Consider the following 24,810-nt stretch of genomic DNA (forward strand, 5'->3'; position numbering starts at 1 on the left):
TATTCGAGCTTTTTACACAGCTCGGCTCGGCTCGAACTCGGCTCGAGCTCGAACTGATTAGGCTCGGCTCGGCTCGGCCCGAAAAATGAAAAGCTCGAAAAAGCTCGCTCGAGCCTCGAGCCTCGAGCTTTTTGCACAACTCTAGAGGTTATGTTAAAAAAGGGGATAAAAATGAGTAGTGAGGGAAGTAAAAGTGTATATTATGAACGAAAGGTGAATGAGCTGGAAAGAAAAGTGGAATGGATGGAAAAGGATGAAAGAAAAAGAAATATAGTGATTAGGGGTATGAATGCAGGTTTAAGTGAAGGAAGAAGAGAGGTGGGGAGACTGGCTGAAAGGATAGGGGTGAAAATTAATATTAGGCAGATGAAAGCAATGAGTATGGATGCGAATGGGATTCCGAGGATGTGGTTAGTAGAACTGGGAAGTGAGGAGGAAAAAGAGGAGGTTATGAGGTTGAAAGGACGTGTTGAAAGAATAGATGAGGATAGTGGAGGGAAAGGAGAATGATATGTTTACTAAGAGAGAAGGCATGGATCGAAAGAAGGAGTGGAAGGGAAGTAAGAATGGGTAGGGAATGTGTGTGGGTGGATGGGGTAAAATGGTGCGTGAGAGAATGTAATGGACGAATGTTTGAAGTTGGAATAAATGATCGGGTGAATGGAGAGAAATACGAAGAAGGATAGGAATGAAGATGGAGTTTAAGGATTTAAGTAATTTAAAGGGGTGGAGCATTAATGGGAAATCAATCAGTGTGGACAAAGGGAACGGGTAACGGAAGCCCTGATACTGGCAAATTTTGAGTGGATGAGTGTGATGAGAATAGGTTAAGTTGCGTGTAGGTTAAGTTTTGTTGATGTGGGACATGAGTGGCGTTATAGGTTAAGAAATTTTGTATATATAGAAGAAGTTGACTTGTGAATGTACTAAGGAGTCTTGAACCAAGTAATTTTTAATTTCATTACATTCTCATCACATGAGAAAGTATTAGTTTTGGTCGAAAATTGACTTTTGCTAATTTTATGAAATCTTTACGTTTTGGTGTCCCCTGAACCCGAAAAACATGATCCGGCGAGTCCGTCTGTCTGTCCGTCTGTATGTATGTCCGTCTGTATATTTACTAAATTCAGATTTTTTAATTTTGATTATATAATTTAGTAAAAAGAGATTAAATAGGATTTTGAACTGACATTAAAAAATTGATTTATTTTGACTTTGATTTTTATTGCCATTTGCCAACCAACTTCAAGTTAGATGTTATTACTTGTTGATAACCTTTAAAATAAACATTTACTTTGAGTAAACTTTCAAAATACCGATAAAATGAATAGTGATCAACTTTTCAGGTAAAAATTTTAATATTTCTAAGCAAATTATCAAAAAAGTATTTACATAATATTAAAATGTAATTAAAATACTTATTACATATCTTAATAATTCCGATTCACTAAAATTAAATTACTTTTCAGAAAAAAGTTCTTAAACACGATAGATTTTTGACATTTCTTTACAGAAACTTTAATAACATATTTTACATTTTATTTTATTTTAGGTATTAAATACTTTAATTAATTACAAAACACAAATTTAACCTTTAAAAATAAAATCATTAGTAACACAAAATTAAATTATGTTCAAAATTTAAAAAGAAATCTCGAAATAAAGAAACCCAATTATCTTTATAAATAATAAATCATTCTTCTTCTAAACTCAATTATTTTCAAAAACTTTTCCTCATTTCAATGATTTTCAATATCTATATTTTAATAAAATTACCCAAAAGAATTTAATTACTAAAAATAAATTTTTAATAAAATTGTACGCAAATATTCAGATTTTGGTTATAATTTTTTCTAAAATATTATAAATAAAATTAAATTTCACAAACAATTTAAAAAAAATTAATATACCTAGTTGTGTTTAAATCTGTTTGAAATTTGAAGTTAGTTTTTGTTTGCTTCTCAACTTTTTTAATAAATTTTCTTTTTCAATGTTTTGAATTGTAAAAATTAATGCACTGAAAATTACTAAATTCTTGCAAAGTTTTTATCAAAAAATTTAAAAATAATTAAAGTCATTTGACGAATTTTATCCAAATCTTTTTGAAATAATTGAATTCTTTCGAGAAAATTTAATTAAAATTGTATTGAAAATAATATTGAATCACAAAAAATATTATTATTTATAAAAAGAATCGAAGTCTTATAAAGAATGTTATTAAAATTATTGAAAATAATTTGATTCTTAACAAGAATTTTATTAAAAAATTTAAAAAATAATTAAATCTTTTCGTGAAATTTTATTAAAATTGTTTTGAAAATAATTAAATCCACGATGCTCGAATTTTACTCTTTATAAAAATAATTGGATTCTTTCAAAGAATGTTTTATTACAATTTTTGAAAATAACTTAATAATTAAAATAGTTAATAATAATTACAAATTTTTTTTAATAATTTAATTCTTGCGAAAAATGTTATTAACATTTTTGAAAATAATAAACAGGAATAGTTAAGAATATTAATTATGTAGTTTTTAAATTTTGAATATGAAATTATTCAAAATTTAATGTTTAGGTATATTTGAAAACATAAAATTTTTTAATTTGCGAAATAATAAATGGAACAGTAACATTTACGATAGTAATTAAAAATTATTACATTTATTATTATAATCATAAGAATGTAAAGAATAAAAATTATAATTTATCTTTAAAAAATGGTTTATTTATATTATTTAAATGTTTATAAACATTTTCATTATTACTTGATATACATACAAAGCCTTTGAAAAATTTTCAAAAAATCTTCAAGTTTTTATAATATTTCTTCAAATTCTTAAAATATCGCTTATTGCTTTAATTTTCTTCAGATTTAAAGAAAAATCTTCCAATCTGGTAGCACTGATACAAAAATTATTATAGTTTAATTAATAATTAGGTACTGATTTTTCAAAGTTATTCTTTATTGTCTGTCAATGTGCCATTTTTCGGGTCTTTTATATTTAAAAATTTTTTTTATCATAAAAATAATTTTGTTGTAATTATTATTTTGCATTTTGTCGTCTCAAATCATGTAAAAATACCCCTCTGAACTATTAAAATTTTTAAAAAATAAGGTCAAAAATATATTTGGTGAAATAAAATGGTTTGCGACCCATTGATAATGGTTAAAATAAACAATTTTTGTCAATGGGTGTACTTAAAAAAATGAGTTCAAAATATATAGTTCGTGTAGAATTGAACGTTAATTTATTAAAATTCAGCTGATATGGACATAAAAATCATCTATATCGAAAAAAATAGAATAAAACAATATTGCAAACTTTTACTGTTTCCTAGTAAATCTTTTTTCCATTTTACAACTTAACCAAATGTCTTTTATATCAATGATAATATTAATTCTTTTAAAAAGTAATAATTATTCTTCACCTAAAATGTAATACAGTTCACCTGTGCATATAATTTTAATTCAAATCAGTCTTTATTTATTTTTCTACGATAAGGTAAAGCTACTAGTACGTGTGACGTTGAGGCGCCTCGCATTTACTTGGTCTCATCCAGTTACGCAATCGCGCTCGCAATATCGGTCAGGACGGTTACATGCTGCATGCGTACAGACGACACATAACGTGTTATGAATTGTAATGCAGCCTATAAAGAAATCTTTTCGAACAAGATAAAGGTGCATTGTGATAAAGCAGATAGGTGGTAAGCAAAATTTTGCCAGAAGGGACTTATCAATCAGGAAGTCTTCCCTTTTCCCCATTTGTTTTCTGAATTTAAAACAATTTCTCAAATTTTGAATGTTTTACATAAGTGAACTTTAACTATTTTATTAGTTGTTTTCAAAACGATCGACTCTTGAATCAAATCCATTCTTATCTATATGATTTATAATTTTTCTATATGTTAATCACAGTTTTCTTGAAGGTGTATCAAGATAGCAAAAATTTTAGTCAAAGAATTTGTCCCATAGTTTTGGTATATCAATTCGATGCAATTTGACACTTTCTAGTTAACAGTGAAAACTATTTGTTTTCAACCTGTTCAAGAACCAGTATTTTGCATTGTTAGCTTTTATGTTGAGCGCTATGATATTTTTCATTAAAAGTCGTACGATTATTCGAACAGTCCCACTGATAAGCATGACGTTTACGCGATAAGCGGAAACAAGGTTACTGCTATTTCTGTAGTCTCTATCTATTGTGTTTATCATGTAAGTCGATGATGCCAGGAATTTGGACCAATAGTTTATTAAAGAAAACATTTTTGTCACTCTCTAAATCTGAATTAGTATACCTAGAAAATTGCAAAATTAACAGTAAAATCGTGAACTATCGGTCCTAATCGAATTAGTAACAAATAACTAATTATTAGTAGAAAACAACTAATTCAAGAGTCAAATCTAATTAAAAATTTGTGAAAAATTACTAAAATATTTGGTGGATATAAATCTACTAATTTTTTTATTAGAAAAATTTGATTAACCAATTTTTTACTATTAGAAATAAATCAGAAATTAATTAATTTAATAAACGAATGGGTGTTGTTGAATTAGCCAAAAGTGACTAATTCAGAATTAGAGAGCAACGTTTACACATTCATCGATTTTCAGCACCCAAGTTGTTGGACTGTAATTCCCACGTGCTTTTTAGAAAAACAATAAGTTGAGGAAGGACAGTAATTAAGTCAGAGCATAATATAGCGGGGAAAGTGTTTTTCGTTGCATTGATGGCTTGACGACGATGATGACGATGACGACCACGACAGGGACGTCGACGTGAGTACTAGGTCGAGGTGGTGGAGCTCGAGGGCGCTTGCGTGGGGTTTCGACGACGACGACGCGCGTCGCAACGACCGAAGTTCACCGAGCAAGCACGGCTACGTGGAGACTCCGGTTGGTTTGGCCTGGCACGGGCTACTCTCGCAGTGTTCCAAAAGTCGGCACCACGCACGAACCGCACGTCGACGCCTTAAGACACACGTTCAACAAGAAACGAACACGCACGCGAAACACACACACCAAGAATATCCTCGAGACACACTCGAATCCCGAAACCTCAAATATACGTACAACGCGTGTGCCTCCTCAAAACGTATCGTCGTCACGGCTCGCTGAACGATAGCCTCCACTCTCCTGACGGAAGTGCTGATCCTGCGCGAAGCAAGGACTCCGAGGGGAGAACCTGGCAAACTCCGAGTAACTGCAAACTTGAGGATAGTACCGACAACGGCTACTGATTCCAGGTCACGCCACCCCAATGCGAGCCGTTGTGGAAATGTTGTACATCACGAGAAATATACTTTGAAACTGGAGTGTGGTGGTGGAGGTCGGTGGAGGTGGGAGGACATCATTTCATTAAAACTCACCTGGATTCGTTCGAGTAGTCCCTAGATTCACAACTACCCTTACCGTCCCTGACCTTCCTCACTTCCTAGTGTCGTCAAATACCGTGTATTCGTAGTGTGTCGGAGTTTCTTTCCCCATATTTCGTGAACGGTGTTCAACGGTGTGAACGGTGCCGAACGCGAGTGTCAATTGATTCTGATTATTTGGAATCATCGTGCGGGAAAGTAGGGCCAACTAGTGATAAAAGAACAATCCTTTAACAGAGCTCAACCTCTTTTAGCTCTGAGGTACATAGTAAGACAAGTGAGTGTGCAAAATCAGTGCAGAAAAATTAATATTAACACTCTGAATCGACAATCAGGAAGATGATGTATGACCGTCTCTTTTCTAATGATCAGACACAATTACCAAGTCGGATAATCCGTTAGTATTGAAAGGGAAAAGTGATAAGTGATTAGTGCAAAGCATTATCACAGTTTTACATAATATCATTTTTCATTGATAAAAATTAGAAACCCCTAACCTCTTGGTCTTCCGGGGTTTTCGGTGCGTGTCTTGATGAGCGTGGCGTGGATCGATAGTGGCCTCGCGAGCTCGACTTGACGTTGACGTTAGCGAAATACCCCCTGGTGACATTCACACTCCGACACGAGGTGAAATTTCATCAGCATAAGTGACCCGATTTCATGTAACTCGTAATCGGCCGAGAAAAACCGCACTTATCCTGCGTTTTATGGGGGACTTTGGTGAGGCTAACCTTTACTCCAATAATTGTCGTCCCATCAACAAACCATTTAACTCCACTAGTGCAACAATTACAACAACAATGCAAGACGACTTACTCATCGAGAAGCAGAGTTCGGCGAAAAGTGCTCCACTTTCACCTGGTGGTGTCTTAGACCAGAGCATTGGACAGGACAAATCAAAGGATTCAGTGGAAGTTGACACTATCAGTATAACACAGAATGTCACTTCCTCCGAAAAGGATTTATCCTGTAATACCACATCGGGTTTACAAGGCTTCTCGGACCAAGTGAGGGTACCCAGCCTGTGGGCAGCTCCAGACGACTCTAGTCTGCACTCACTTCCGGTAAATGGATCAATCGCTAGCTTTCAAAATTTTCCAACTAGTGGTCCTGGCCTATTTGCCGGATCCAGTGCCACTGGACGACGTGCAATCACAGCTAGTCACAATTTTCCACAACATGGAAATGCAGCTCCAAGTAGCAGGCATGGTCTACCGACAGCGTCCGTTCAACAACAACAACAACAACAGCAGCAGCAACAACAACAGCAATCCTCTCACCCTGGTGTCTATCTACAGGGGAAAGGATACGCTGCCTGGTCAGGAGGTCCACAAGCCCCACAACAATGGGGCAGTGGACCTCAAGCTGCTGCTCAAAGTCCTGCACTCTCGCCTTGGAGTCGTGGCAGATCTGTACCAAATCTACCACCATTGCACTCGTCATTGCATGCTGCAGCTGCCGTTGCTGCAGCAGCGGGTCTACAAAACAGGAAGCCAAGTCCAACATTTCCCGGTCATCCTGTTCCCACGGGTCATCCATCAAGTATTAGTCCAGTGAAATTTCGAAGAAGTACGTCATATCCCGGGAAAGGTAATTTATACCCACCTCAACCAACACCCACGTTCGAGGTCACCTCTGCAGATGAACGGGATCTCATGCAGCTTCCACCATATCAGCAGGTTAGTCTATTTAAATTCCACTTATGTATTCAGTTTTCTTGAAATTTGAATTGATACCAAAAATGTGGATCAAATAAAAAATTGATCCAAATTTTTTATTTGATTTAGATTTTTGGTATCAATTCGTTGAAATTTGATGCTTTTAAATTAATAGTGTTAGGATCATCAAAAGTAGAATAGAAGTTGAGAAGTTTTGCCTTTTCCATTTTATTTTTCAACAGTTGGATTTCTCTGTTTCTTTATGAGATTAAGAATACACAATACAGTAAATATGTTCAGTATGTTTAAAATTATTAAAGACAAGAAGTTCAAGGACACCCATTGCAGCGAGCCAGCAACTCACTAAGTGGGGTGTTCTTGCAATTGTATGCGTATTGCGTAATTTGATGGAAAAGAATGCAAGAGTTCATTATACGAGGTGAACTGTATTGTGTGAACATTTGAAAACTAAACACCCATTATACATTCATTGTAACATTAATGAACTACTGACGTAAATATGCCAATTGATTGCTATAGTTGTTTATGTTAAACTTTTTCATTATAGACGAAAAATTTTCAATGGATTTGTAACAAAATTTACATTTCTTCATTTTTTTTTAAATTTCTTTTCTTTATATAAACCACACATTTTTGTGAATTTACATTTCGAGCATAGTTGTAGTATTGCATTTATGATTTTCAACATTAATGAATTAAAAAAAAAACTACTCTACTAATGAATTAATTTTTTGCGCAATTATGTCAAGTGAAAATTAAAATGAAAAATTAAAATTATTTTTAAGTAATTTTTCAAAATATTATCGTAAATTAATTTTGTTTTCAATAAATAATAAATAAATGCTGAGCGTGTGGAAAATAAATAACAAAAATTATTTAACATTAATTTAACATTTTAACATTAATTATTTAACATTTGCCTTGTCAGTGTTTTGGTAACTGAATATAATATATTGATATGGTGACTTTCGTTGAACAGCATAGATTTCCGATAATATTAATAAAAGCGAAAGTCGGTGAGAAATATAATTTCGATACTGGTATTCTTTATTGGTAATTATTGATCGTGATATCATATAATGTCAATGTAATTATTATTTACTGTTCTTATGGGATTAAGTAAGAAAGTAAAATACGATCAACATTTAATTTCTTTGCGGTTTTTCAATTATTCTTAAATTAATTTTTTTTATTGATTTTTAAATTAATCAAGTGTTGAATCAAAATATGTCAAGTAGAATTTTTTAATGTATTAATTAATTTTTGGAGGTAGTTATACATCTATTTTTGTGAATATTTATATTCTAAGATTTTATTTTTGTGAATAATAATTTTAAAATGATTATTTAACGAAAGGAAAAATTTAATTTACTTGTATTTTTGGGGTTTGTAATAATTACAAATCTGATGTTTAGCAGATTCAATATGGCGGACGACTTTTTAAAATTCTAATGCAATTCGTTTGTAACTTATCTTATTACCGAGAGTTTTTTGGGTCGTTCATTACGAATCTGATGCTGGTTTTTGAAAATTTATAAATTTGAACATTTGTTTATACATTTTTTAAACAATAGAAAATTGTAGATACTTTCTGGTCAATAAATTGTTGACGCCCTCTCTTCGCTGAAGAAAATAACGTATCAAATTTAGATAAAAAATATTAATTTTGTTTATAGATATTGATCTTTTCGTAGGTTAAAGTATTAATTTTAATAAACCTGCTATTACTAGTAAAAACATTCAAATTTCTTTTTACTATTTTAAAAAACCAAGTTTTTGTATAATTGCTATTTTTTAATTGTGATTAGTAAATCACTAAATTATTATTATTATTATTTATACATACATTTCAGTACATATGATTTATTGTTATTAATATTAACAAATATTGTAAACAAAACACTTGATGGACTGATAGTAAAAATGGTTTATAATTTAACAACGGGAGCAAAAGTGGCATAAGTGACTTGGGAGCAAAAACGGGTTAAAATGATTGATGAATTTATCGATAAGTTTATTATGCTAATGATTACAAAATATTAATTTAAATAAAATAAGTCTTTTTTTACTTTTGCAAATACTTTTTAAGCACTAATATAATTAATTTATCAAGAAATTCATCAATCATTTTAACCCCTTTTTGCTCCCATTGTTGTTATAAACCATTTTCACTATCAGTCCCTCACTTAAATGAATCAAACCCTAGACCTCGAAGATGCAAGTTGAATACACGTACCGCGCACGCAAGCTTAGGAGTGATTCCACTTACAGTCCATTTGAATTTCGAGACTGTATTATCCAATATTTGTAATAATTGAAATTGTGTTGTACATTTGTAATTATTTGAAGCTATACACTATGAATAATACTAATAATAATAATACTAATACCAATAATAATACAAATAATAACATAAATAATAATGAATTCAAAAAAGTTTAAAAAAATTTTTTTTTAAATTTTAATAATTTTATTTTTTTAAGTTGTATTATTTTTACCATAAAAATAAAATAGAATTTTAAAAAATATTTAACAAATAAATTACATATATAGTTGATGTATTATCTCGTGCAGAAAAGAAATGTGGCCAACCTGATCAGGGCTATATCGGATCATCCCTAATGGGGCCTTGACGTGGCCCTGATTGTGGATTTTTTAAATATTTATTTCTGAAAATATAAAATTATTATGCATTTTGATAACGTAAAAATGTTTGTTTTTAAATAATATTTTATATAATCCAAAATTAATATCGATTTTAATATAAAAAATGTTTGTTTTTTAATATAGGGGAGAATGGGATAGCCACAAACACATAAACTTTTTGATGAATAATTTGTGTTCATATTTTTGGAACATTAATTAATTTTTGTTATATCAAACAGAAAGATTCTTTCAATATTTTTTAAATTTTATTTCAGTAAATGTTTTATAATATTTACCTTAAAACTGTGAGTCGTTTGACAAATATAATTATGATTTTTGCATTCAGCGCATAAACTTTTAAAAGCACACATATTTTCAAAAAAATTATAGGTGTCAAAATTATAAAATGTCAAAAGTTTAAAAACTTAAACATTCAAAATTAATCTTGTCTTACAATTTTCAAAATTTTTTAACGTAAATTTTTTTCTAAGCTTATTATTTTATAGTTTTAAACAACCTCTCGGATGGATTTGTAAAAATATACAACGAGTTTAAAGATAAAAACTCTAACCTCTTCAACAATTTAATTTTCAAATTTTTTACCATCCTATATGTTTTTGGCTTAAAAATAGTGCAAGAAAAAAATATAATCTTCTTTGATAATTAAAATTTAAAAGGGTCAAAGTTGGGGGCGGTGCCTTCCCTTAACCCTTGTGTCCATACCCAAGAAATTCTACGCTGTTTCGCACCCAGGGTACCTGGGTACCTACTAAAGCAAAAAATTTATAAAAAATAATCAGATTATTTTTTATGATGCCAGTTTCGAGGCCAGTTTTTAAAAATGCAAAATGGCGGATCCAATATGGCGGACGACACTTTTAAAAATTCATTAGATTCACTTGAAATTTGTTACTCGGGGTTTTTTGGGGTCGCTGATTACCCCCTGGTACCCGGGTATACCCGGGTATACCCAGGTATGAAAATAAGGGTTGAAAACATTGAATTAAACTGAAATAAAAAGATTAATAAACTTATTAATCAATGTAGGTAATTAATTATTAATCATTAATTTTATTCATTTCATTGAAAACATTTAATTTATTGTTGTGTCAAAATAACTTTCTCTTATCAGTTCATAACCTTAATTGGAAAATCCTCTCAAGTGAAGATTAGAATTTTTGTTATCATATACATATGAGGGAATATGTATAAAATTTAGAAGAATCCGTTAAAATCAAGATTACTGTTGTAGCTCTGACGATATATGTATATCTTCTATATTATTATTAATTTATTTTCCAGTCATAAGCAAGAACATTTATTTAAAAATTTATTTTACTTTTTTTTCATGAATAAGTATAGAACGGTTTGAATATGAATATATTACCTACAAATATAGAATTGATTTAATATTCACCTGATGATTCTAAATATAGAATGATGATTCTATTATATAGATTCGACCCAAATCTTTTTCTAATTGACCCTTTTATAAGTATTTATTTTGATACCTTATCTTCACATGACAACTTCATTCATAAAACATTTGTATAGAGTTATCACTATTTATTTTGTTAATAAAGTAATAGTAGAGAAACATATTTCTTTTAAATTTCTCATTCTAGTACACAATTTCATGTCTTAGAAACAAATTTTTATTTATTATGTTTATTTCGCGTGAAATAAATATTCAGTATTTAATTTGTATTCTCTCTTTTGCTAGTCGAAGTATTTTCTTTTCATTTTCATCCGCAATTTCGTGCCATTATCTATAATCAACTTAGCATTTTATCAAATTTCTGTATCTTTCCTTGACCGATTAACTTATACTTTCTTTGCATGTAGTATTGATTTAATATTATTCCGGTGCATATAAATAATAATATTAACTCCAGTGTTCTTTACAATGAATATACTTTTCAAAATAAAGTCACAATATTTTACAGTGTATATAGAAATTCACAAATTAGAGAACTTTCAAACAGTTTTAATAAATTTGTGTTTTAACAAATCATGTTTATTTTTTTAATAACTTTGACAAGTAAAGTATATATATAATTTGAAAAAAGCACAAGATTGTTGGGTAAAGTTTGAAAGTTAAATGACTGTAAAGGTTTGTTTTTGTATTGTTTTTGATTTTCATTTAGACATTCATATAAATTACTTGGTTTCTTGCCAAGATTTTGATTGAATGCTTTATGCATTCAAGTATATTGACCATGAAAACATTGAAAAATCCATAACTTTCCTATTGTTTAAAAAGTATCTAAATCTTTTATTTTCCATTTGTTTATTCATTAAAAATGTTTTATTGCTACTTTAAATTTCAAATGTTTTCTGATAATTAAGCAGATTGCGACAAATGGAATATTTAGGAAATAAATATATGAAATTTTGCTTTTCGCGAAATCCTTGGCGACCTATGTCCTTGGATTGATTTTAAATTTGTGGTGTGAATAAAGTCGACGGAGCTACTGCAGTACCACGAAAGAGTAACTAAAAATTTTTGTCAATTATTGAAAAGATTCTTTTGTCAAGACTGTTTCGAGCATCTATAAAATGTTAGTCAGGCGATTTTGTATTATCGCATAAAGCATAAAATTTACCAAACGAATCGTTTGGAAATAAATATCGTATTGCTTTATTAAATTTAAATTTATTAAAATATCAAAATATAATGTATGTTTAATTATATTATTTGATAATATTTTTAACAGATCAGCTAGATTTTTGAAAGACTATTAAATTTCAAGAAGTACCTATTAGATAAAAGATTAGTCTATCACAGGGTTTTTACTTGAACTAAAGAAAGAAGGTAGAAGCGCAGATAGTTTAAATCGATTGTAATTGAAGGAAAACTTAAATCATAATCTAACAATCGGATGGTTCCTTTAAGAGTTCAAGTTTCACTTATTTTAAGTAGATGCGATATAACTGCAGGGGCTTTGGTAAATCGATTGAGCTTTGCTGCCGTAGGTCGCGGAATGTTTTAGTTGAAGCAACAATTTTTTTTTGCATATTTGATGATGATTGGCCTAGGTGCGAATTTTTAGTTATATCAGTCCAAAAAAATAATTAAATAACAATTAATTCATTATTATTTTCGGGGGCATTACATTTACGCTACGCTTTCATGGGATTATATAAAGAAATTAATTTAAAAACTATGTCTGTTGTGACAATCATGGCCCAGAGTTTGGATAACTAAAAATTTTAAGTCTGTTAAAATAATATAAGTTCCTTGAATTTTTTACAATTATCGGGCCAACCATTGCCCAGAGCTGGTTAAACTCTGGAAGTAATGGTTGGCTTGCAAAGTTGGGCCAACCATGGGCAAAGTACCTAGTAAAGTGGGGAAACTTTGACAACCGAAATTTTGCATGACAAAGTTAGACCAACCTTAGGCTAACCTTCAAACTCTGGCGCGACCAACCTAAATTAACACTTCAGGAGTTTCCTTCCTATATAATCGATTTCATTAAAAATTTTTCATTTCCTTCTCGAATATATAAAAAATAACATTTAATGTTTTAATAAACATTAAAAAACTTGAATATAAATAATAATAACATGAATCATAAATAATAAGTACACTGTAAAAAATTTAGGGAGTTAACGGACTCGGGAGTTGGGAGTTAAATTTTTCGAGTTAAAAATCAACTCCAAAAGAGAGTTAATTTCTAACTCCCTTCATTCAACACCCGCGCGAGTTATTTTTTCCATGGGGAGTTAGCATTTGGGTGTTAAATTTTAACTCTCTTTATTTAACTCCCCTGGCATTAACTCTCTAATGGGTGCGACTTTTATAGAATCCCCTGGGGAGTTAAAATTTAACTCCCTTTTTTACAGTGTAATTATACTTAAAAAACTAGAAACATTTTCAAAAGTTGATTTTTATTTCCTTCTTGATATTTGAAAACGGGGTGAAATTACAAATGTATTTTAAATTTTATTTAGTAACGAAACAAAAGTCCACTTCTCGTGGACTTCTCAAATTGTGCTTTTCAAATGTTAAACCTAGTGTTTTATGCAAGTTAGGTAATTTGTACACAAGTTGGTCGAAAAATATCACTGTCTTTTCACATGTACAAAGGAACTTTTAATAATTAGAATGTTGAGCTCAAGGGTTGACTCGTGACTTCTGTAAATTATAGTTTCTCACATTTGAAATTTTAAAATACCTTGAAAACTTGGTAAAAAATACAAATACCTTCTTTTCTTTGATATTTACATTTTTTATAATTTGCTCAGAAATCTACTTTTTGCAGGCCTCTTTTAAGTGCTCAGGTCATATATAAGCATCACATTATACTCAGATTACTAATTTTAATTTTATCTGTTTCATTTGTTGTCTTCAGAGGGTTACTTTTTAAATTTTATTTTATCTATTTCTATTTATTTTATTTTCTGTAATTATTTTTATTTTTTGTAATAAATTTATTTTCTGTAATAAAATAAGAATAAAATACTATACATTCTCGCAGCTATTATTTTTGCATGAATTTGAATTTAATTTCGACCCAAGATTATAATTATTTTAGGAACAGTAGAGTTATTGTAATTTGCAAACCTCAAATATTTGGATTCGTTAATTAGAATTTCTTATTTGTATTTTTAATATTATAGAAAAAAAATTTCTTTTTAACTTTTTTTTTGCTTTGAAAATTTTTTAATCTTCTATTTTTAATTTGGAGTTCGCATTTTCATTACCTAATATCTGAAGATAAAATCTTACTCATAACGATCATAAAAATATCTCTTTAAAAGTGTAAAAAAATACAAGATTCTTAATGATGTAGAGTAATTTTTAATTTTCACTTTTGAACAGTTTTACTCCACAATTTTGAGATATTATAATTTATAAAAAAGAAAATGTTTCAAATTAATATAACACTATTTATAAAATAATTTAACCCTTTGGCAATGGATGTCGTGTATAGACGTAAGCAGATTTTTGTCTAGAAAACAGACAGATTTGTCCCAAAATTGTTACTTGTGTCAGTTTTCAAACATTCAAAATGTCGGATCCAATATGGTGGACAACATTCTTAAACACTCATCAGATTCACTTAAAACATGTTACTACGGGGTTTTCGAGGTCGCCGAGTGAGAATCTTGCATTACATTTGAAAATTCAAGATGGCGGATCCAATATGGCGGACGACATTTTTAAGAATTCATCGAATTCACTTAAAACTAGTTACTCATAGGTTTTCGAGGTCGCAGATTACAATTAATATGATGTCGACTTTCAAAATGACGGATCCAATATGAGAACCAGTAATTTTGAAAGTTAACTAGATTTATCTGAATTCTGTTAGTCAAAAGTTTTTGTGTTTCCCGTTCTAATTTTGTTATCAGATTCATAAAATTTTAAAAAACGGTTTCAATATGGGGAAAGATATTTTAAAAATTGATCATATGCGTATGAAATTTGTTACTCGAAATTGTTTTGTTATTTATTTTGAAACAATTTTAAATTTTTTGCCTTTTTTGGAAAAATGATCCGACATATTGGATCCGCCATTTTGAATTTTAAAAATTGACATCGGATTTGTAATCTGCGGCCTCGACAAATCCTGAGTAACGATAGTTTCAAGTGATTCGGATTTATCACGTCAAAAACCCTTGGAAAAGTTTATATTAGTTTGGTTCTTGGTTTTAAGATTCTACAAAATGTTGTCGACCTGTGTTATCAGAATGATTTCTATAAACGTTAAGTGTTATCGCAAAGAATCTCACATAGAAAATAACGATGAAATCTCGCCCCTTTCATCATTTGGTTTATATTCTCTTTCGTTGTCGTCTTCTTTCTCTTCTTCTTCTATGGGTGATTCACTCGTACCAGGTTATGCAATGCGACTTAGATTTAAATTTAGCCAGTGCAACGGCTGTCTCAACAGCCATGCTTTGACGCTTTGTGAAATGATTGCTTCGTGTCGTTGCACCACTTCATTTCTTTTGAAGTTTTTCTTATGATTCAATTCTAAGCACTATATATCTCTTTCCCTGTATTCCACTGTGTCTTCATTTTTTACCTTCATTCAGAAAAAGTAATATTTTTCTACACCTTTTTCAATAGATTTTTACTATAGATTTTACTCTTTGTGTTTCTTTTTCTACAGATTTTTTATACATTTTCTTGCAAAAATACCGAAAATACCTTCTTTATTTAATGTTTGAAGTTTTTTTTTGCAAATCGCAGAGAGTAATATTTTAGAAAACATCTGCATTCACGCAAATTAGAAAGAAAAGTTTCTAGTTTAAATACCTGAGGAGTTTTCAAAGCTTGTGGAGCTGTGATTGGAGTTAGTCAAGAAAAAGGACGCTTTTTACCCTTACAGCCTTATAATTAAGACTGAAAGCCGTAAAACTTAAGAAACTAAAAAAATTCTATGAAATGAAAATACTAACTAGTTAATTTTAAGGCTTATTTATGCGTCTTAAACTTAATTGCAAGTTGTTTGTCTTTTCATCATCATCATTATCATCATTATCATCATCGTCGTCGTCGAAATTCTGACCTAATTCCCTTGCGATGCGCTAGCTCTGACAGTGTCTAGCAGAAGTTTAAGCTCAGCTATTTTAGCTGCGGGCTGAAAATAGTCCTTACATGCCATCCCAGCGAAATGGCGAATCTCGTTGGGAGGTTATAGTTCCTTCAATTGTCGCACCTGTGATCCTTTAAACATTTTTAAAACAAACAACATAAACCTGAAATCGTAAGAAAATAAGAAATTCAAATCTAAACCATTAACGCTCAAAACAAGAAAATTCTTTGAGCAATTTCAACCTAGGTTTTTATGAATAAAATGGATTATATTTTATACTAAATCTAAAAGTATGATTCTTATAGGTTTTGAGTGTGCTCTTTTCGATTCCGGTGTAAAAAGGAATTTCGTTCAACCAAATATTAAATATGGCGGTTTTAATTTGAAAAAACAAACAAATAGGTGGATAAAAACTGTATACTTTTAAGAGACATAAACTAGAATTAAAAGTTCCAAGATGGCGGACCAAATATGGCGTCAAATGTAAATTTGAAATTTGAAAGTTTTGGTCACTATAATATTTCAAAATACCAAAATGTTATTGAATTCACCTAAATTTTGTTAATCAAGGGTTTTTGGTGTCGCTGATTACGAATTCGATGTTATTTTTCAAAAATTCAAAATAATGCAATATGTTGAAAAATTGAAATTACAAAAAAATTTTAAAATAAAAATTAAGTCTATTAGGTGGCTAAGAGACAAAAGCAAACATTTTTTTTAAATTATATAATTCTGAATTTAAAAAAAAAAAATTGTTCAGATTCGCAATTAGAAACACTGGAAAACCCTAAACATTTTTAAACTTTCAGTCCGCCATATTGCATCATCCATTTTGAATTTTCGAAAACTTACGCCGAATTCGTAATCAGCTACCCTGGAAACCCCCAAATAAAGAGATTTAGGCCAATGAAATAAATTAAAAAATTTTTTTGTCCCACATATTGAATCCGCTATTTAAAATTTTTGAAAAATAACATCGAATTCGTAATTAGCGACCCCTAAAACCCCGGAGTGATAAAATTAAGGTCAATTAAACAAATTTTTAAATTTTTGTCAGCCATTTTGAATCCGCCATTTTGAATTTTTGAAAACTTACATTGAATTCGTAATCAACAACCCCAAGTGACAAAATTAAGGTCGATTAAATAAATTTTAAAATTTTTGTCAGCCATATTGAATCCGACATTTTCAATTTTTAAAAACTAACATCGAATTCGTAATCAGCGATTCCAAAAACCCCCAAGTAACAAAAATTAGTCGAATTCAATAAATTTTGATATTTTAAAATATAGTGGCCGAAATTTTCAAATGTTACTTCATATTTGACGCCATCTTGAAATTATAAATTCTATAGTTTTTGTTTCTCAAAAGTATACAATTTTTATCCACCTATGGTTGAGAATTGAATTTTATTCACACACGTTTTATGGGTAAAAAAATTATCACTTTTGAAAAAATGAAAATTTGTTTTTTAAAATTAAAACCGACATATTTAATAATCGCCATATTCATAATTTTATAACCCATCGTAAAATTCCAAATATCTGTAACTGTATTGTAAGCATCTAATTTTGTCTAAGTCTTCATTATTTCACATAGACCATAAAAAGGAAAATAGAAACTGCAATAACTCTTTATCGGATAGAAGATATATTATCCAATGTTCGTAGTTTGTATTTGTGATTCACCTTGAGTAGAAATCCAGGCACGTGCAAATGGCGACCAAGTCTAGAAAACCAATTGCTGTTAGCTTTCTGTTGGTATCAAAACACAGAAATATTCATGTGCACGTACAAACACATGCACATGCATGAAACCATAGTTGATGCATTAAAAAAAAGAAAAAATCCGCCCAATCGATTCAGATAAAGATTTTAACCGACATCAACGAAGCAATTTCATTTCTTCATTCCTTTTTTCTTTAAATCAGTTTCTAATTTTTTTTTCTTAAATAAGAGATTTCATTGGAATTGCATCAATATTGCATTTTGATATCATATGATATTTAATATGAAATTTAAGGTGTAGGCTGCGATGAAGTCTTACACAACATGAATTTTCTTGTTACTCACGATACGTTTGAGAGAAACGAAACAAAATATCAAAGTACTTGAAATTTTCTTGTTTTTGAAAGTGTTATGTTTATAGATTATGAAAATCAAAGAATCAAAATCTTGCATTGAGATCTTTTTAAGAAAAATGATTTTGAAATTTTTCTCTAAGAAAAAAAATTTTTCGTACTAATTTTATATGGTTAAAAATAAATTACTGAGTTGTTTTTGTCTTTCTAATTTTGTTTATAAAAAGTTTTCTTAACATACATGACCTTATTTTGCTTCCTCATAAGGAAGCTTTGCATTCGTGTTGATTTTAAATTTTCAAAAAGAAGGATGTATGGACTCATTTTCATTTACAATTTATATTACCAATATTTATATTATTAATAACCATTTTTATATTGAACAAATAATTTAAATTTTGAATTTTTAAAAAAGTTTTGCTACTGACTTTTAATATTCCTTAACAAAAATTTTATAAGTTACTCGTTTTCCCTTTACGCCTGACTTTTTAAAAGTAACAACAATTTTATTAACCAGTGTAGTTAAGGGTTTCTGGGGTCACAAATTACTTAATTCGATATCAGTTTTGCAAAATTTTCAAAATTTAAAATATCGGATTCAATATGGCGGATGATTTTTTAAAAAATTGTTCGGATTTGCAAGAAAATCGTTACTTTCCAGTTTTAGAAGGAGAGGTGTGCGCGAGCATTAAATTTACACGTTAAATAGCAGAAACTTATGATGTTTACGTTCAAAATTGAAGAAAAATATTAAAATATTCTATATAAATGTTTCTATTACACAATTTTTTTTTCGGAATCTTCAGGAAACCATAGCGAAGATTAGTTTAGTGTTTGTCTCATTTAATTTCGTTTGGCCGCTCAAAAGTTAACTATTATTTAATATCTCTTTAGTTTATAAAAATATTGTATAAATATAAACCATTTTTTCGTCTTTTTATAATTATATAAGACAAATGTTATTCTTAATTAAAAAAAATAAGAATTAAGAGTTTTGGTTAAAATGGAAAAAAATAGATTTCAAAATTTTTTCAAAATGTTGACATTTTAAGAACTGAATATTTTGACGTAATTTTTGGTGAAAACATTTCTTTTTATGTGTAGATTTTAATTCCTAAGTTTCATTGCAATTTTACTTACTCCCACGTATCAGAAATTTAACTTCGAGTCGCTCATATAAAGATTTTTTTCAATGTACTTTTTATTATTTATATTTCCGTTATGACCGGAATAGAAATGAAAATGAAATCAAAATAGTCGAGTATACATTTGTGAATATAGAAAGAATTTTTAACTAACTGAATTTGTCTCGCAAAATAATATTTTCGTGACACAAATTTATCTTTTTTATTATGAATACGAAAGCCAAAAAAATAGATATTAACAAGTTTATTTGTTCAAGGATTATTCTTGAATTTATTTAGGAACTGAAGATATGGGAAAAGTCATTGCGTGCCAAAGAATTCCCAAACTATTTTAAAAGGAAGAAGTAGCGTTAAACTTTTTCGTTTAAACCAATTCGTGAATTCTCTCTCGTAATTTAAGTTATTCTGGAAAATTGCGGATTTTACCGTAAGGAATTTGTTTTCTTTTTGCAATTTTACTAAACACTAAAATTTTGTGATTTGTTTTTAGCAGATTTCGAATATATTTTGGCAAAGAACTGATACCACAAACAGAATGTTTATATCATAGTGTTAGTTTCACTATATAATATAATACTATAATATAATATTATACTGGATGGTATGCAAATCATGACATTATTTTTGATTGAAATTTCTCATTTCTCGAGTTATGCAGTAGTGTACAACTTCTAGCATCCGAATTTTAACATAATGCTTTTCCCAGGGAGAATATAATTAACGTCTGTCCTATATACAAATATGCTTTCACACTGTTACAATTTACAGAGAGGCTGTGGTTGGAATTTGGTTACTTTACCTGACCTCTCAAAGACCTCTGTTTACAAGAATATTTCAAGCATAATGGAAAGTGGAGTTTCAAAATTTCTCTAAAGTATTTCAATTTATTTTGTTCTCGTTGCTAAAGGGTTAGGTGTGTTGTCTTCTTTAAATAAGTATATATCATATTTAATCGGTTTATAGTTTAGATTTGTGAAAATCTCTTGTATTGCATTTGATAAATAGAGTTATAACGAGTTGAAATTGTGTTGCGAGTAAACTGAGAGATTAGTGGAGGAAGATGATACTTTAAAAGTGAGTTGGTTTCATAGAGGTTAGATATCTACCATCCGTTTGTTGCAAACCTCGTGTCGTATCGACTGGACACACTGGAACACTGGTCGATAACACAATCCCCGCCCCAGTATGTATTGTAAGCTCACCTCACTTATAGACGCAATTTTGAGGTCCCCTCGAATCCTCAAAATCTCATAGGTTATTTTTTTATTTATATTATATTAGGGTGGTTCTTATTTTGTGAAAGTTGGAATTCTTTAGGTCGAGAGAAATTCAGTTTAGAATGTGAAAAAAATGAGCTGTATAAGAACGGGTCATTTGATAAATATTAAGCCATTTCACAGACGGGTTAAAGTTTAAATAGGATTTAAGGAGTGTCGACCTCCTAAGCAGCACATAAAATTATCTTAATATCACTGTTATTCCTATGAACATTTAAAATAAAATATATCAATTCAGGCAAAATATAGTATCAGTTTATGAATCATTTGAGAATTTAAGAAAGTTACACATAAAAAATTAGTATAATAATCTTTACCATATTTTAATAAAAAGACATTTTCCCTAAAATAGATAATATAGTACAGCAAAATGTAGCCTTCAAGATTTAAAATTTTCTATACAAATATATAGTGCATATTTTTTAATAAAGATTTAAAAGTTTGTGGCATCTGAATAAATAATTAATTTGAAAGTATTCTTGCATCGAGAAAATGTTTCACTCGATGCGTTGAAAACAATTGCTATAACAATACACCTAAGTTTCGTAGTAAATAGCAAGTTATTTTGCGCTTAATAATTGGTATCACAAAGGTGTCAAGATAAGCGATTGCCACGCTAAAAATAAGTCGTTTTCACGACATGGCCTCGGTGGTAAGGTTGCCGTTATAAGAGAATAAAGTAAACGAAGATCGAGTGAAAAGTTATCAGTCGACTAGGGAAGAATGACACAGGACCTGTCTCGTAATAATATAAGATAATAAAAATAACAAAACTTGAATGTGATGATAAAGAATGAAAAGTTATATTATGCACCTGGAGATGAAAAGACATACGTATATAAATAATACAATATTTATTTCAATTATATAAATATACTTTGAAATGGGTTCAACTACACATGTAAATACCGTGGTCGAATGTGATAAGAAACATAAAGTTCAATGACCAGGAAAACATCTAATATTTTTGTATTTTTTAAACGAGAAATTAGAGTGTACCTACTCCTCTCTTTTTGAAGTTCACATTGCATTGGGACGACAAGAAATGACAGTGTAAAATATTTTTAAAATATTTAATGAATTTGAAAATCAATAGTAAATATTGTTTATAACAACAATTTACAGAATTAAAAACCAGCTTAATGACATAATTTTTTCTGCAGCATACTTATAATTTAAAAAAAATAGTGTTTAACTTAACGTTAATGAATGAATTTATTGAAGCATTTCAGCTTTGCTGTTTTTAGGACATATTTACACTAATGGGCTGAATTTCAACTACTAATTGGATTCAAATAACATAAAGATATGTCAAAGAATCGAACTTGAAAAATGTTGGTATTACAATACTTCCACCATGAGGAATCAAAAACAGAAATTTAATATTATCTTTAATATTCATATTTATATATGGTACAAAATCTCCATTTAGGAGAGGGCCCCTAAGGCCTATATTTGGTCCATTTGAGATTTTGATTTAAATGAACCTACATTTTTACAAATAAGAATTACATTTTTGTCGGATTTCAAAAATTCAAAATGGCGGATACAATATGGCGGCCAAAATTAATAAAACTTATTGAATTCAGTTGAAAATCGTCACTCGGGGGTTTTTGGGGTCGCTGATTATGAATATGAAGTCGGATTTCAAAAATTAAAAATGTCGGATCCAATATATATACTTGAAATGCAATTCCTTTGTTATTCGTTTACAATTTTTTTTTTCAAATACATAGATCTAATCAATCGAACTTTAGGAATTATAGGCATTGTAAAAAATATCAAATATATAGTCTTCTCTTCTTTGGGAGAATGGAATTTAAGTTATTTTTTTATTACACCCAAATTTAAGATAAATATCGCACAAAAGAAACAAATGTCAGTGTCAAAAGGAAAAAAAGAGAATTTTAATATCTGTAATTAAGACTTGGAAATGCAGTTCTAAATCACTCTTTTGTAATCTTAGGCAATAAATATTCACAATTATATACTAGTGCAATGCCACTTTGCCACTAGCATGCGACGATTTTCCTCCTTCATCTTATTGCATCTGCACGAGAAGGCAGAAACTATATGGAATTTCAAGTTTGTTCGTTTTTTGAACGAGAATTTCACATTTACATAAAACAGCACGAAATATCTACATCAGAGTTGCAACATTCCTTTTTTCCCAATATTTTTTATTACACTTCCTTTCGACACTTTCTCCAAGAACATTACTATAATTCAAATGTATCAAGCAGGCATTTTCCAGAATTCTGTTAATGGTGTGGAAATAAAATTGACCACGAATGTTTTGACATAATCCAATTACAATGAATTCAAAATAATATTTTTCTCGGGATAGCTAAAGAGCTTAACAGAAGCCGTGCAGGTATTGCAATTCTCTTGGTGCGATGCCGATTAACCTAGTATGAATATTCATTTATATAATAATTATTCTAGCGGCGATACAACAGAAATACATTTCGCTGGATATTACAAACGTAAATTATAAACGAATGTGTGAACTATAGGAAGCACTGTGTAATGAATTCTATAGTGGACCGTAATTAATGGAATGTCCAACGAATCAATACCAACGCGTATAAAAGCGCAGTCCTCCAGTGTAATGTGATAATTGTAACTTGTGACTTTCTAACTAAGTTTTCAGTGCATTGCGTGTCATTTTATTCTTCCCACATATTTTACATCAATTGCGCAGAGAATTTGGAATATTCACAAAAATATTCTAAAATTGGAAATACTCACGGATAACTCAAAAATGGATTTTAATTGTTTTAATATTAATTTTACATTAATTGTAATTACAAGAAATTAATGATTGACTCCATAATAGGGTACTGGTGTAATTAAGAGCTATTATTGATTCAGTATTGACCCGAGAATGATTTTCTATGTATTAAGGGAAATAATTGATTCCAATTTGTATTGACAAGAAGTGCACCGTAAGAAGAGACCGAATTAGAATGTAATTAAAACCATTAATTACATTTAATCCTAAAATTTCCTTTTATTTTGATCTCACGTATAATATAGATGAATAGATCTCATTTTGTTTAAATAAAAGTTTGGATAAAATAAGGCTATCAAGAATAGGCCATATTGAATTTTTAGTATCCCCAGGCAAAATCTTCTTTTAAATGAGAAAAAAGAGATACGTATTTTTGCATTTTGATTTTAATAAATATTTAATGGTGCCGCAGAGCCCATGAATTTTCACATATAATTTACATGTGAAAAAACGCTTTTTCGTAGATTTTCTGTAGAATCGTTAAAAATGAATATTTTTCGACAGGACTACTACACTTTTCTTCAGGAATGAATAAATGAATAAACCAATGAAGACCCAACATTTTCTCAACCCACTCTTGTCAAGGTCGTGATCATCCTAAGATTTTACCAATCGCGGTCCATCATTGGCAGTCAGCACTAAAAAAAACCTGGTCTCAAAATGAATAGCCTAGACTTTTATTTTGAATTGCAAAATGTTACTTTTTGGTAGCACCACGTTCGTCATCGTTAATCATTATCTCGTTTTGTGCTACAACAAAAAAAAAAACGACTGGCTCCCAATAGTGGACCATTATTGAAGCAATTGTTCATTTCTTCATTGCAAAAACGAGTGTCTTAAAAATGGGACAAAAGTTTCTTAAAGTAGGATACTTTTAGTTTCTTACACACCATAAGTTTCTTGATTTAAGAACTTCTGTCCAAGTATGAGACACCCGTTTTTGCAACGACAAATTGGACTCAACTAAAAAATTCATTCTAGCTGAATCTAAACATTCGGCTAATGTTGTGAAGTCTAGTTCACAACTTTGATTGTGTCGTCCTTTATATTAAATATATTTCTAGTCCACGTCATAAATTTTTTTTCCGTGTACCAATTTTAGAAATTTCAAGATATGTGCAAGTAAATTTTCCGTTATAGGTTGTTACCTAGCCAAAGTTACTGCCCCCTTGACTTCGCTTTGGCATGAATATATATATTCGCGCCGTATTTGCATTGTAGATTAGGGTGGCTCGCAAATACCCCAACCCATACACTCATGT

The 24,810-nt window shown here is 29.9% G+C and overlaps 1 protein-coding gene across 4 annotated transcripts in view; it reads left to right on the plus strand.

Annotated features, from left to right (window-relative positions):
* Nucleotides 1–4,706: 4,706 nt before the first annotated feature.
* LOC122498776 (cytoplasmic polyadenylation element-binding protein 2) overlaps nucleotides 4,707–24,810 on the plus strand; it is a 507,210-nt gene continuing 487,106 nt past the window's right edge. The window contains exon 1 of one of the 4 annotated variants that reach the window (XM_043606690.1): nucleotides 4,707–7,055. In XM_043606690.1, coding sequence (XP_043462625.1) covers nucleotides 6,084–7,055 — 972 coding nt within the window. In that variant the 5' untranslated portion in view covers nucleotides 4,707–6,083. The remainder of the gene's footprint in view (nucleotides 7,056–24,810) is intronic. The other 3 variants (XM_043606689.1, XM_043606687.1, XM_043606688.1) reach the window with 3 other exon arrangements.

Source organism: Leptopilina heterotoma, unplaced genomic scaffold (assembly GCF_015476425.1).
Source record: "Leptopilina heterotoma isolate Lh14 unplaced genomic scaffold, ASM1547642v1 Lhet_16, whole genome shotgun sequence".
NCBI classification, from domain to species: domain Eukaryota; kingdom Metazoa; phylum Arthropoda; class Insecta; order Hymenoptera; family Figitidae; genus Leptopilina; species Leptopilina heterotoma.